Source organism: Alligator sinensis, unplaced genomic scaffold (assembly GCF_000455745.1).
Source record: "Alligator sinensis unplaced genomic scaffold, ASM45574v1 scaffold111_1, whole genome shotgun sequence".
Classification (NCBI taxonomy): Eukaryota; Metazoa; Chordata; order Crocodylia; family Alligatoridae; genus Alligator; species Alligator sinensis.
Genome location: NW_005841875.1, coordinates 3,988,696 through 4,003,490, shown reverse-complemented (window position 1 = coordinate 4,003,490; position 14,795 = coordinate 3,988,696). Strand labels below are relative to the sequence as shown.

The 14,795-nt window shown below is 40.1% G+C and overlaps 1 protein-coding gene across 1 annotated transcript in view; it reads right to left on the bottom strand.

The window, feature by feature from the left end:
* The window catches only part of FSTL4 (follistatin like 4), a 565,752-nt gene that overhangs the window by 12,461 nt on the left and 538,496 nt on the right, over positions 1–14,795 (bottom strand). Inside the window, exons 11-13 of the mRNA XM_014527870.1 lie at positions 12,644–12,805; positions 11,409–11,543; positions 3,212–3,330 (exon numbers count right to left, since the gene is read on the bottom strand). Coding sequence (XP_014383356.1) covers positions 3,212–3,330; positions 11,409–11,543; positions 12,644–12,805 — 416 coding nt within the window. The remainder of the gene's footprint in view (positions 1–3,211; positions 3,331–11,408; positions 11,544–12,643; positions 12,806–14,795) is intronic.

Here is a 14,795-nt window from a genome sequence, read left to right as displayed (position 1 = left end):
TCACCCTGTTCAAATCAAATTTCAATTTGAATTAAGGGCTAATAAATGATCACTGACCATCAGCCTGTTAACAGTCCCAGTTCTCAGCCTCTGTGTGGGTTTATGTGCCTAGCCCTTGGGATTGGAAGTAATTAGGAGGTGAATAAGCCTTTTTAAGCATTGCTACATTGTTGCAAACCTACTGCAGTTATCTAAAATGCTGTTCCGAGCTATAATGAGTGTAATTGCCCTGAGTGTTGATGACCATCTCAGGCAACATGTTGTGGGGGAAGGGGGGCAAAGAGGGCTTCCCCACTCCTTCACAGACCAGTAGCCCCTGTGCTTGTGTAGGGCTGGGGGCTTAGTCAGGATACTGATACTTAGTCCAACTTCCACCTAGAAGTATTGTTGGCACATTTGATTTTGTAAAGATATTACTTTGTGCCTGATAGCCCCTGTTGTGTTGCAAAAACCCAATTTAGTTTCCCTTGTGGGGATTGATGTTTGCAATACTTATCTGATGAATTCCTAAGGACTGTTTTTCCTAAAGCAATGCTGTGTGTATATACATATATAATGAATACAGTTTAAATTGCCTAGTTCGGACAGCCCTAGTCTGCATTACTTTTAATCTGCATTCAATGGGGATTCATTCATTTGGCCTGGAGTTAATTTTAATATGGACTGCAGGCATCCACGCATATATAGTGACCACTGTAGTCTGGATTAAATTTAGAAAAACATAACATCTACAAATGGCCTATGTGTCTAACCCAAATGACAGGGACGTGCCTACTTCTGCTTCTGATTCAGGTTCTTTCCAGGAGTTAAGCGAGCAGGCCCGTCTTTCAAATACCAGGACTGAGGACCACCGCCTGGTGATCACTGACAGCCCACCTGCTTCCCCACTGTGGGGGAGGAAGAGTGGGTCACAGGCCCACAAAGGCTGCAGTGCACTTACTGACAGCCAGCCACCTCCCAAGCTGGGGATCTGCAGCATGCTCACAGCTTGTTGGTGAGCTCACTGCAACCCCCAAATCCCTGGGGGACTGCTACCTGTTTCCCTTTCTGCACAGTACAGGAGCATGCAGGCTCCCAGTGATTGTAGGACTGAATAACCTGAAACACCTGCATGCCTTTAGGATGGTTTTGCTGCACTCCAGCCAGTGTGGCTTGCCTTGTCTCTTATGTCCATAGTTCTGTGGCACTTTTAATACCGCAGATAGAAAGTCTGTCAGTGGCCTGTGAGTCATTCTCATTGTCTTTTTCAGTCCCTTACTTCTCTGCCTCCTTTTGGCCCCACAGAGACTTCCTTCCTGAGTGCCATGTGGGCTGGGTTCAAGAGGAGAGCTGGAGAACCCTTTGGGCAATGGTGCACCTGACCTGGTGGCTGGAGCACTTTGCTAAGAAGTAGGTGTAAATTCAAGACTCATATGGGGCACACAGGGCCTAGGACCTAGATCTCTTGTGCCTTGGGCAAACACTAGGCTAAATGGTGGGAGGGATACCATCCTCTTACATCTAGCACTCAGTCACTAGTCATGATTTTCTGCAACTAAATTTCAGGATTTACCCAGTATTGTGTATGTATGTGTGTGCAACTCTATCTGCACCAGGTGTTCAGGCAGCCAGAGAACAGCCTAATGAGCACATAGGCAAGGTTGCTACTCTGAATCCCACCAATTTGTGAGTGCCACAAACTGCAGATTAGATCCATGAAGGTGAATTAGAATCTGGAATTGCCCACGGCTGCCCCTGCCCTCTCCAGGGACCAGAGCCCCACAACTGCTAGCTCTGGGGGAAGGGGGAATCCTGTTCATCCCTGTTCACCCCCCGCCCCCACCTCAGTCCTGGCTGGGCCTGACACCTGGCAGAAGGCAGGGCTGGGGACATAGGCTTTGCTGACTTGGCTCTGTGACAGACAGCCTGGGGGCAGGGCCCAGCGGGCACTCGGCCAGAGCAGCTGAGCATGGGCCAAATTCCAGCGCACCTCCTTGTAAGGTGGGACTAGTGGGGTCTGGCAAAGGAGCCTGGGTTGCCAGCGGACAGTGACCTAACTTGATTCGATAGATGATCTGGTGCACCCAACTAACCTAATTCACAGACGTGTGAGTGCACATCCATCCAGGACCATCTTAGACTGGGTTCTGCCATTTTTACTCCAGCCTATATGCCCTGAACTTCTGTACAGTTACAGGTTTGGTTTGATTTCCAAACATTTAGTCCAGATTATGTGTAACATCTGTACCTGGCCTATGTGCCTAATGTGAACCTACTCCTCTGCTCAAGGCCCTGAAAAACACTTAAAATGAAGGGTAGGTTGATCTTTCTGTTCTTTGCGTTTAGTGGCTTAGTCTTACGGCTAAGGCGATTTGTGTTCTTCCTACCCTTCCCACCTCGACTCGGCTATTTTTAGCCCCCTGACCTCACCATCAGTAAAAGTTCAGTTACATTGTATAGGATTGTTCATTAAGAGTGATGTATAAAAGCATCGGCTAAGAACTAGATAATCAACTAAATTCTTTGTAATCTAAACAAGCAATCAATACTTTTGGTCGTTACTCACCAAATGATCTGAACAGATAAACTAGAGGTGAAAATCTTGCATGGATTTGAGCAAATTAAGCAAAAGCTGTGCAGCACATTAATAATATTCTGTCAGGATTGTAACGTGTGTAGTTCCCATAGATTTCAGCTGTGCCCACTATCTGCTGGTACATGTTTGACTGGGTGTTATGAAGTTGCTAGTTGTGAATCTCTGATTTTAAGCTATAAGTATATTGGGTTCAGCATTTGGGGAGCTGGCAGCAAAGGGTGGTCCTCCGCTAGCTGACAGCAATCAGAACACAGCGGTGCTGCAATCCCTTGCTATTCTGCTACCCATACCTCCCCTGCTCCTGTAAACTCTAGTAAATGGGCATAAAAGCCAGGTATACCATGTCTGCATTTGCTCTTCCACAAACTGGGAGCCCTCAGCTGGGTGCTTTTTTGCCCCCATTCTGAATTTGGTAGTTCACTTTGCATAGGCTGAAATGTCTCCTTGACATGCTCTGTACTGCCAAACCAGACCCAAGGCACTCTGCGATTCTGAAGCTAAGGTTCCTGCAGCGTCTATATACCTCCTTCCTCACTCTCAGCTGGACGCATTCAATATAATTTTCCCTTCCTGACTCAATCCTCTATACAAGTATAAGCGGACTGATGATGTGGATACCTTATTTCAGTAACTTACATAACTTGTAAAAATTCTTTCATTGGGTTTGACGTGTCTTCGGATCTCACATTCATTTGGCTGAATGATTGTGATGCCATCATCAGAAAAGACATAAAACATGTTTCCCACGCTGAGGCCTTTAAGGAAAGAAACAAAGCGAAAGAAGTGGGGAAAAAAAGATTATGCCTTCTAAACTTTTTTGTTTGAAGAATTAAAAAAAACCCCCAAAGAAACAAACAAACAAAAATCACCTTACATCAAAATTGGTCATTTGGATGCATTTGGTGCATTCACAAAATCAAATTTCATGTCACAACGAGGGCTTCAAGGTGTGAGGAAGGAAGTACAGACATATTCAAAAATGCATTGCCTTGGTGGTGGCAGTTATAAAATCATCAGGTAAATGGAGGTCTTGTACACACACACACACACACACATATATATATTTGTATCAAAATCTGAATCAGAGAAGCCCCTGTGTGACCTTGTCCAATCACGACGCCCTGTTTTTCACTGCACAACAGAAATAGTTTGCTACTAATTTCACAATTGAGAAGCTTCATCCAGCATGAATCTGAAACCCATCCACTTACAATTAATTTGTCCTTTTGTAATTTCGTAAGAGCAAAGCTGTTTGTTTATTCCACGAGGTATTTTTTTGAAAAATAAAATCCCGTATATAAAACCATCCAGATGAATGCAAAAGCCACCAAAACAAATACATTTTTGAAATTTTGCAAACTGTAATTCACAAATGTGGAGTTTTTAGCATTGCAAGAGCACTCGTCTATCCGAACTGGGGCATTCCAGGAACTTTTTGAAAAAAAAAGTCTGCTTCTTAGTGGATTTCTGTTAAGAGATCATATTTTCACATTTCTGTTAAACAGAAATGCTACAACATTGATAGTTTGTTTTCTCTTCAGCTACATGCAAATGCAGTAATGGATATTTTAGAAGGTGGGTGAGGGATCGTTTCAGAAGGTTTACTTAGAAAGATCCCAGTACCTCTTACATTTTTACACCACCCTGCCAAGTAAATTCTTTCAATGGCCATTGTCATCCCAGGTAATGTTGATAGTGTACTTATCTGCCAAAGTTCCACAATACTGAATGTGAAAATATGTTTTTAATAACATTATATTCTCCATGAATGATAAGGTCCCAATCCTACAAATAGGAACAATTTTGAGCTACTATTTTTTCTTATAATAGACTTGTTAGGGCTATTCACATCTACAAAGTTACTTACACACATTAAATGTTTGCAGGATTGAGGCCTATATCATCCTAGGAGATTTTTTTTTTAAACAAAAACAATGGGGCAAACACATTTATAACAAATTTCATAAAATGTTTGGTATCTTTATTTGAAATTTCACTATGGGGAAGAATAAACTCTCCTTCCATTGAATATTTGGTATCAAAGCAGATCTGAATGTAGAGCCTCTTCATCTTTTGCTATGTTTGGTGTTGCACAAAGATTTTGATACTTTAATTTTAGCTTCTGAGCCATATCACAGAAATACCCCAGTTAAGGCATCAAGCGGATACATGAGCTGTGATCCTTAAATGTGATGCCACAGTGAGGGATCATGCATTCTGGAAAAAGCAAAAAATATTGGATTTCAACTCAAGCTTTACTTAGGAATAAGTAGTGCGGTAGGTGCAAAGGGCCAATTTTTCAAACGTATATTGCCAAGTCATTTGCCCAGGCATTATGGACCAAAACCCACACTCACTGCATACACACAACTCCCATTTTTGATGGGAACTGACAGCATACATCAAAGGACAAATTATGGTCCTTTGCTTAATGAGTGCATATGTAAAAAGAATGTATTTTAAGAAGTGGACTCAGCCATGCAATAAGTCATGACACTTGTGAGAAATGCTTGTTGCTGTTGTCATCCTTATAGTTCATCTTATTTTGTCTGATGATTTGGTTAACAACCGGAATGCACATTTCAGATTTTAGATGCATTCATCCTTTTATTTTAGCTCTTCATTGACTTGAAGTCAGTCACTCTGCAAGTAGCTTCAGTTATTTTGCAGTATTTTAAGCATTCTGATTTTTTCCAGTAAAGTTAGCGTGAGATTTTCGTTAACTTGGATATAAGCAGATGTTATGTATTACATTAAGATGCTGAAAGTACGCTGTAAGCCTTATAACCAGGATTCAATGTAAATATTTTTAAAATCAATGGCCTTCACGTGATTTATTAAATCATACTTTTACATTTTCCTCATTATGCATGGAATTCTGCCATCACATACACCATCCTGACTGGCACTAATGATCCCACTGGTGTCAATAGGTGGGAACGGACATTTGGGGAGGTTAGGAGGAGCTTAGGTCCCATTAAAAATGGCCTCCTGACCTAAGTTAGTTCCCCCACATCTGGACCTTACACTTGGATCCCTTGTGAAGTCGATCCAAATACAAACTGTACAGAAGTTCTAGGAATGCTAGATCACTCAAAAATGGCTGACTTGATCTAATTTAACTGTACCTCTGAAGTGCACTAAGTTAGATCGATTTCACTGAACATCTGTACATGTTCTGAGCACAGCTGGCCTTAACCCCAGGCTTGCACTTTTCCTATCTCCTCTGCCACTGGACTATTTTTATCCCCCTGGCCCTTCCTGCCACCCTGAGATGGACAACTCCCCCGCCACCCATAATGGCTGACTTGATCTAATTTAACTGTACCTCTGAAGTGCACTAAGTTAGATCGATTTCACTGAACATCTGTACATGTTCTGAGCACAGCTGGCCTTAACCCCAGGCTTGCACTTTTCCTATCTCCTCTGCCACTGGACTATTTTTATCCCCCTGGCCCTTCCTGCCACCCTGAGATGGACAACTCCCCCGCCACCCATGGACCAGCCAGCCCCATGGTTCTACTGGTGTTTGCCAGTGCTAGGAGCCAATCGAGGTAAGTTGGCATGGGGGGAGGGGTGGGCGGGATTGGGGGAATAGTTTTGCTGGAGGGGGTTCTTTATTTGGGGTGGGGAAGCAGGAGCTAAAAATAGCTCCTGGAGAGCCCCCTTCATCCTCCTACCTCCCCCATGCCCCACCAACCCCCCCATAGAACCACAAGCTCTACCAACCCTGCCAATACACCCAGGAAGCCCCAGCCCCCTGATCCACCTCCCTCTTCCCCATCCTGACTTACTTAGGTCAGGCTCCCAACACTGGCAAATGCTGGTAAAACCAGCCTTGGGAAGATTTGAGGGGTCAGGGGCAATTTGGTGCTATTGGGGTGGGAAGGGAGGGCACTGGAGGGATCTGGGAGGAGGGTTTTGGTGGGATTGGAGTGGATGTCTGATCCTGCCAAACCTCCCAAGTCTCCCAAGCCCTCCATAGACCCTGCTAGCCCCCCAATCCTATCAACCCCCCTGCAGACAATGTTAACCCCCTAATCCCTCCAACTCCCCCTGCCCAACAGACCCTGCTCATTCCCCTTGATCTTGGCTGCCCCTCCCCCTCCCCCAATTTACCTTAGATCAGACTCCTGGCACCTATCTAAGAATCACTGAGTTAGATCAGGGAACCATTTTTAACCTGATCTAGCCCCCCAAATTTATTACAATACTGTCTGTACAAAGCCAATTGGACAAATTCTGCTCTCAGTGATGTTGGTAGAAACCTAATAAGCCTGTAATGCTTTAAAAAAATGTAGGAACCATTTTTTCTTTTAATATATGGAGCCTTATATCTGGTAACAAATTCAAAACACTTTATGAAATCCAAGTCTGGCTTACTGTAGCAGACATGTAATAAAAGGCAAACTAATGCATTGCCTGGTTTCCCTTAGCATTGCATTACAGATGAAGCTTGGTGCAGGTGTCCTTTACTTTTTAAATCACCAAAAAGAAACACAATATGATGTTTTCTTGATTAAGGAATCAATTCTGATAACATGATTTTTCCTTGTTCATGGATCATTATTTATGTTCTTTCCTCTTGCCTCTCTCCAGGCATAATAGAAGCTACTCCAAACTTCATAATGAACAATAATGTGATGATCAATTCTACTTTAGAGCCATCCACTATTTTCTGTGTAGAAAAAGCATGGAAACAAATAGTGTTGGGGTGATGCTGAAGTTGTGATGGTATAAGAGAAATGAGAGGGGCAAGAATTTTTGTAGGTGATATTTGGAAAGGTTTATGTCCATCCCAGCTATACTATACAGTTTGTTCAGTAAAAGATACTACCCACAAAAGTCCTTGCTCCTCACATGTAAAGAAGTATGCTTCCTGATTATGACATATGCTTCCAAATATCTTATTATAGCATGTTTCTGTTTTAGTTATTTTGTAAAGAGTTTTGAAAATATAGTCTTTTTAAAATGATCAACTGCAAGTTTTTAAACTCTGACTTCACGCAAAAAGCTTGCTTCATACACTGTAACATCTAGTGATTTACTTGCATTATAGGTTACTACTGTATCTATGATGGCATGAGACTCATCCTCCTATGGGGCTTCCTGTCTACCAAAAATGGTTTATAATATCTGACACAAGAGATTTTATTTTAAATATAAAAGTAAACCCCTTTCTTCAATAAAAGCTCCTCTCTTCCTCACTGAGCCTTATTCTATGTCAAATTTTATAACACTAACATATTTGTTCAGTGAATCCTTTCCTCCAGGATGAATTTGCAGATCAGATAGTTTACAACTTTATATCTACTAGGTAGAGAAAAAAATTGAAACAATCTCACTCTGAACCTGCTGAGTTGTTTCAAGAACATCAACAGTAAATCTGTCATTACTAGCGCCGTGTGTCTTCCTATAACTGTTCACAGTTTAATTTATAAAGTACACAAGTTTGATTTACAACTGCTATTCTCTGTTTAGGGTACTATTACGCAACGTTACATAGTTAAAGTCCTTGTATTCCTTTAAATATCACTGTATATATTTTTTCTTTTTTTTGTTGCATGTAAAGTTTTCTTCCCTCTCCAATTCCTTCCTCTCTAAGAAAGGAATATGTATTAAAGTAGGTACCACATTATGGGGTACCAAATATATAAATGACTATGCAGTACCATATACACGAGGCCTGATCGATTAGACTAAAATAAAAAGGTCAGTTTGGCAATAAAAAAAAAGGCAATTGCATTCCTATTTATTCCTCTTTATTCCCTCCATTAAATAGAGTAAAGCAAATCTTAACCTCAAGTTACCACAGTGCCATTTACATGATGCTCAGCTGTGAAGGGACATTCTCCATCACTGGGCATTACATGCTAGCAGGTGGTGTTCTGGGAAATAAGTGTGGGAAAACTGTTTCAGGACAGTCTGCTTAGGTTAGTGATTCTGCCACATCTAATGACCTGAAGCCTGCTGCTTTTACACATCTGCTGTCAGTATTACTGCAGGGGACTGGACAACAGACACACTCTGGGTGTTCACATGCCAGGATGAAAAAATACAGGTCACTAAACACTGTCACTTTCCTTATGCCTCTCTATTCCTAAGGGCAAAGCAAAAGCAAAGCAAAAAACCCTAGGCTGAGAGAATGCAATATGATTTTTCTTTCTGGATAAGGCAGAGGAGTGGCTGTGAAATGGCCTTTGCACTCTTCTCTGGTTGGATTGTTTGGGAATAGCAGGAAAACATGCTTATACCAGACTTATTTCGTAATACTTGCAGACCAGAGATATCCAGGTTTCTCTGTGTGCACGCCTGGCAATACAATTTGGAATTGCCTTATGGATTGGGCCTGGTCTCACATGCATTCACATCTTTACACTGTTTGCAAGGCTGGTTGTTTCATGGGCCAGAGCCAGGTTTGCAAGTAGGTTGTGGACACATTCACAAGAGCCAAAAAAATCCACAGTGCCGATATTTGTGCATGCAGTTACCACAGCTATGTATACATGTGACAGACTTCTAAATATCTAGTCTGGGCACAACTTTTAAACTAGTTTTGCATACTCAATTACTGTCACTGCATGTGCAAGCTGGTATAAAGACATCTTAGCACTCTTTCTTTTTCAATATTGAGAGCACATGCACACAAAATCAAAACCACTTTTGGTTTCAACTGTCCCTGTTCTAAGTTTGCATCCATTAGTTGCTCAGAATACTTTTTCTTTAAATTAGTCTTCAAGTTGCACATACTTTGACCTTGTGCGGGGCATACTGTAAATCTGATAAGACAAGAGATCTTAATTGCCAATTAAAACAGCATGTAATAGGGCAACCTGTGCCCTGAATATATTGAAATGATATGAGCAAAACTTACTGCTTCACCCACCAAACATGAACACAAACAATTTGTGTGGTTTAAATAATACACTTTAATGCTTGGTAATAAAAAACCTGGCAAATAATAGATGGAAACACTTTTTGTAATGGCACATACTGAATTGAAGTTTGTGCTTGTTCATTTACCATTAATTATTTTTGTTGTGGAGGTTTTCTTATTTGTTAAGGATGTGATATTAAATTACACCGATGAACAGTTCTGTCAAATGCAGAATTGTATATACTTCACGATCACCTCTCATTTTATAGGAAAAATACATATGAAATTATGTCCAGGATTTATATCACAGAATAGACGAGCTAATTTGAATGGGTTGGCTTTTGAAAGTCTGGTCTATACCTAGTGTGACAACTGGGAGAGTTGATAAAGTCAGTGGAGAATGGCCCATTATGGAATTATTAAAGCAGACAAGCACATTATCACTACAACAAAACAACTTTACTGCAGTACCTTCCTCTCGCCACAGTATGTTTGCAACTGCAGCATCAGAAAATTGGGGAAGCCAGAAAATAATCAAGAAAAGGAAAAACATAAAACAATGTCAAATTTTTCACTGTAGCAATTAACTGAATCAATACTCTTGTTTAAATGAACTACTTAGTTTGTAAAAACGTCATAGCATTCATCCAGGCAAAATAAAACATCAGGAAAAATAAGCATTCTTAAAGTCAAGTTTCCTGTCTTGGGAGAGTCCTGAAGTCTTACTAGAACAAATGGGACTTTTGCCTGTGCAAACACATAGGCTCAAACCTTAATGAACAGTGATTTCTTGAATCTAATTGTAGATATCGTACAGGCAATAATTTTGTGTACATTGTCAATAAGCAAACATAACATCTTTCTGAAGCCTTGAGATGACAGGTAAACCATCTAAACACTTTGCAGTATTTCTTCTGGGAATTTAGGAAACAACATTGTATTTTCATTTATGGTTCAAATACCATCCTTAGGTACCCTTGTGATTGAATTTTTGTTCAAAATATATTAAATGATTTGCCAGTTGAAATTCCCTTGCTCAAGCATTCAAGGTAGAATGAATGATCTTAGTAACAGTATGGAATTCTATTTAATGAACAAAAGAATATGTTTTTCCAAAGTATTGCTGTGGGCATGCAAGCTTATTTCTTATTATCTATTTCAATATGTATTCTAGGAAGGTGAGATAAGCAGCAACATATTGTTTACATGTGAACCTCTGATCTCAATATGCACCCTTAGGAGCATCATATACACAAATACTTGGAAAGGAGTATTTTTAGCAATTACTCCAGAGTGGCAGCTAATCAGTCTTTCCAATAGTTCACTCTCATGTTGGGAAGTACTGCAAAGATAACACTGTTGCATACGTAATGGTAACAGTGGCTAAGAAGTAAACTGTGAAATATTTGACCTGGAAAAAAAATCATACTGTTTTGACAATCTGTTTTACTCCTATGATGTAGGCAAACTAAAAGCTTATAACCAATCTAATCTGATAGCGTCCCTTAAAGTTTCACAGCTCACTGTTTAAGACAGCCAGCTATTGCATTATGCTGCATATAATTGGCTTGAAAAAGGAAAGACCTGCATAAAGTGAACAATGACATTTCTTTCCTAAAATCATGTCACCATTAGAAGAAATCTTTTGGTTTGGATTGTTTGAAAGCCAACAGTGTAAGCAGTGTATTTTTTTAGTAAAGATACTCTCCCTACCCATATTTCAACACATGCTGTCACATAAAATGGCCTTGTGTGGTTCTAAAGGGAGTCTTTTCTCTTACTCCTGTTTTTCAGAAAACATACGAATTTGCTCCAGTGTAGACAAAACTCCCACTGGTGTAGCTGGAGTGCCACATAACGCATATAATGATTGCAGGACTGAATTGTAGTGATACAGTTGGTTGATGACTGTTTTAGTGGGGTTCTCAAAAAGAAAAAGGGAAAAATTCAGCTTACGGGTTTTTCTGGCTGAATCTTCAATGAAGAGAGAAGATATGTCCTCATCCACTCCCACTTCATTTTTGGCGATGCAGGTATAGGCACCAGTGTCTTCATATCGAACACTACTGATATGAAGTTCACTTCCATTTGCTGTAACAAAGACATCCATAAGGTGTGTTCCACTTGACCGTAACGATGTTATGCAACTGCTCTAACTTCCTCAAGGCAACTTCTCACCTGAGCTTTGGTGATACACGCCTGCATGCAAGCTATAGGTTTCACCTGAGAATGTTTTCTGTGACTCAGCTTAGAGTTTTGAGGAGTTTTCATCAGAGCCCGTGAATTGCTAACGGCTGAAATGTTGCCTCTTTCTATTAGGAAACTTAGCCTTTCCACAAAGAAATAAAGATGAATTCCATACCCAAACAGCGATTTAGCGATTTACCCCAGATAAAAGCATGTCATATTACTTTTTGCATTTATGAAAAAAATCATAAAAATTCTAAATGAACTTTTTTATAAAACCAATGTAAACCTGATTTTTCACTATTTTAGCTGAAGGTATTAATTTTGTCTACATAATTCTGGCTATCATCTTTTTTTCCTATCGATAGCCATCATTTTAAGTACTTTTTCTTGCTTTCACATTTTTGGCTGCAATGCTTCAGTGATACATATTGTGGCCAACAGCATAAGGGCTACCCCCCATCACTGTAGGGTTAGAATTATAGCACTTGGTGGGTAAGTAGAACTTAGCATTCTTAGCACTTACCCACAAAATGCTAACATGCTAGTTGAACCCACATGTAACCCGGCTTTGCACTTAGCTTTTGAAAATGAGGTCCAAAATTAGCAGCGAGGAATAATTTCATCTGCAGTTATTAGTATGAAAACAAGATGCATGACTCAGAGCCTGATTTGCAGTTGATTTGCATCGTGCATAGACAGTTGCACCTAAACAAAATGGATGTAATATATTGTCCTTCTGATCTGCACTGATTTACACAAGAGGCAAGGCACTCAAGAATAAGGCATTCTGTCTCTTAAGAGAATGCTGTTACCACTTATATCAATCAGTATCATACTTGAGATATTCATCAGAGAAATAGATAAAAAAGGAAGGAACGCGTTTCCATGTAAAGTGTTTTCAAGCCCCTGTGACAAAGTAAGAGGAAAATAAGTTATATTTTAAGTGCAAACAATCCTGCTTAACTCCCATAGCATGTAAATTAACTAGTATTTTTTCTTACCTAAGAGTGTTAGTTGTTTGGAGAGTTTTGGCATGATATCAATACCATTCTTTAGCCAGGTGATTTTGGGATTAGGAATCCCTTCAGCATGACATTTGAGGCTTGCAGATACACCAGGTTCCTGCGCCTGAGTTTCAGGATATACACGAATCACTGGTGGCACTATAAAAAAAAAGGGAATTGGCGACTTTAAACCAACCTGTCAGTTGTCATCTTTCTTTGTCCTATGTAATCCACTAATTTTGACTGTGCTATACAAATGATTCAAGGAAGGATGAAATACCATTCTACTTTACAACGTAAGCTAGAATAATGGCAGGCATACAGCTCCTCTGCTTGATTGGCTCTGAAGTAGAGCTTGGCCCCTCCCCCACCCCACCCAACCACAAATGTTTGTTGGGTCAGGGGTGGGTTTGCTCTAACTCATGGCACTTTCTGTGAAGCACCATGAGTTACAGCGGGGAGCTGTATGTCTGTCAGTGCCCTAAGTGTTCAATGCAGGTCCAACTGATGACAATACCCATACAATTCAATGGCAACCGAATTGGGAGCTAAGGAGATAACTTGCTCGAAGTTAAACATTCTTTAATGCTTTGCAATGTAATGTAAGCGGTAATCTCACTGAAACTGATAGGAACCGAATGGGATTTTCCACCTGCATGCCTTAAACAAATGGCATCAAAATATTTAACAATTAACTGTGTGTAATAGAATACCTGAAGTCTTTGCTATATACCATATTAAAAACTGAGGTATGTATAAATTATTACTTTTATTTGAAGGCATTTAATATTGACTTAATTCCTTGTACGAAGTTCTTTATGAGGCACTTAATGTACTGATTGGCAGAACTACTCATTATATTGCAATTTCAGACATGTTTATTGATTTTCAATCATGTTGCTTTCATGGCTCAGTTGAATAAACCATAATAATACCAATTAACTATTTTTTAAACTATCTGGCCTGGCATTTTACAACACTTTAAGGTACTTGATTCAAAAATATATTTTCAATAGTTTGTCTTTCTTTCTGTGGTTTTTATTACCTTTATTATTTACATACATTTTAATTTATTCATTGAGCAAGTTGTTGGGTTGACAAATTACAGAGCTGAAGATTTAATTCCTTTACCTATGAAGAATAAACTTACATAACATTTTTTATTTCTTCACCATTACTACACAATTACTAGAGATTTCTCTTAATCTCTTACTAAGGAAATACTTTGGTGTTCCATACACTCCACTACATAGTAACTGATACCAAATACTTTTCACTAGATATGATAAGTGAATCATGGACAAGATTCATCTAGATAATTCAATCAGTATACCTCATGCCTAATGCAAAGAGGCGAGATGGTTATTCAATCTCCATGTTGTACTAATAGTTATTATTATTAGCTCTGTTAAGTCCCTAGACTTTTAACTGAAATTCCTTGTAAGCTGAATCACAATAGGCCAGATTTTCAAGAATATTTAGGGGCTCCTCTAATGTGCAGGGAGCCTGCTCCGACATGCTGTAATCCCAGTGCTTTGGAGCACACTTGATTCATCGAGTCTGCCACAGCATGGAAATTAACATGCTCCAGCAGCCTCCAGCATCACGTGCATCAGTGATCCACACTGAAAAATGGAAGTGGGGTGTTTTAAATTAAAGCTCATTGACGAACTTTAGTTCAAAGCACCCTGTTGCCATTTTTCAGTATGTGGATACTGATACACATGATGCTCTGGGTGCTTTTAATTAGTGTGGCTTTTGGAGCTGTGCTAATTAAAGTACCACCCCCCCATGCCTCCTGGAGCACGTGTATAAATGTCCTAGATGTGTACACAGGTTCTCAGTGGATTAACAAAAGCGCCCAAGCAGGTGATTTTAATGGAAAATAGGTGCCTATGTATGTGTATGTGCAGGTACCTGTTTATTAGGACCTGGACCAAAACCACTAAGGTTATGTAGCCAGTAGGGCTGTGCAAAATTCCTGTGGCTGTTTCATTTAGTTTCGGATTCGGACATTTTGGCAGCTGAAACACCGCATCTGAAACAAAAAGCACGGCTCCAAAACAGCTCTGAAACTAAACAGATCCATTCAAAATGTTTTGGATGTTTTGGACTGTTTTGGAGGCAGGCTTTCAGGGGAAAAGGAAAT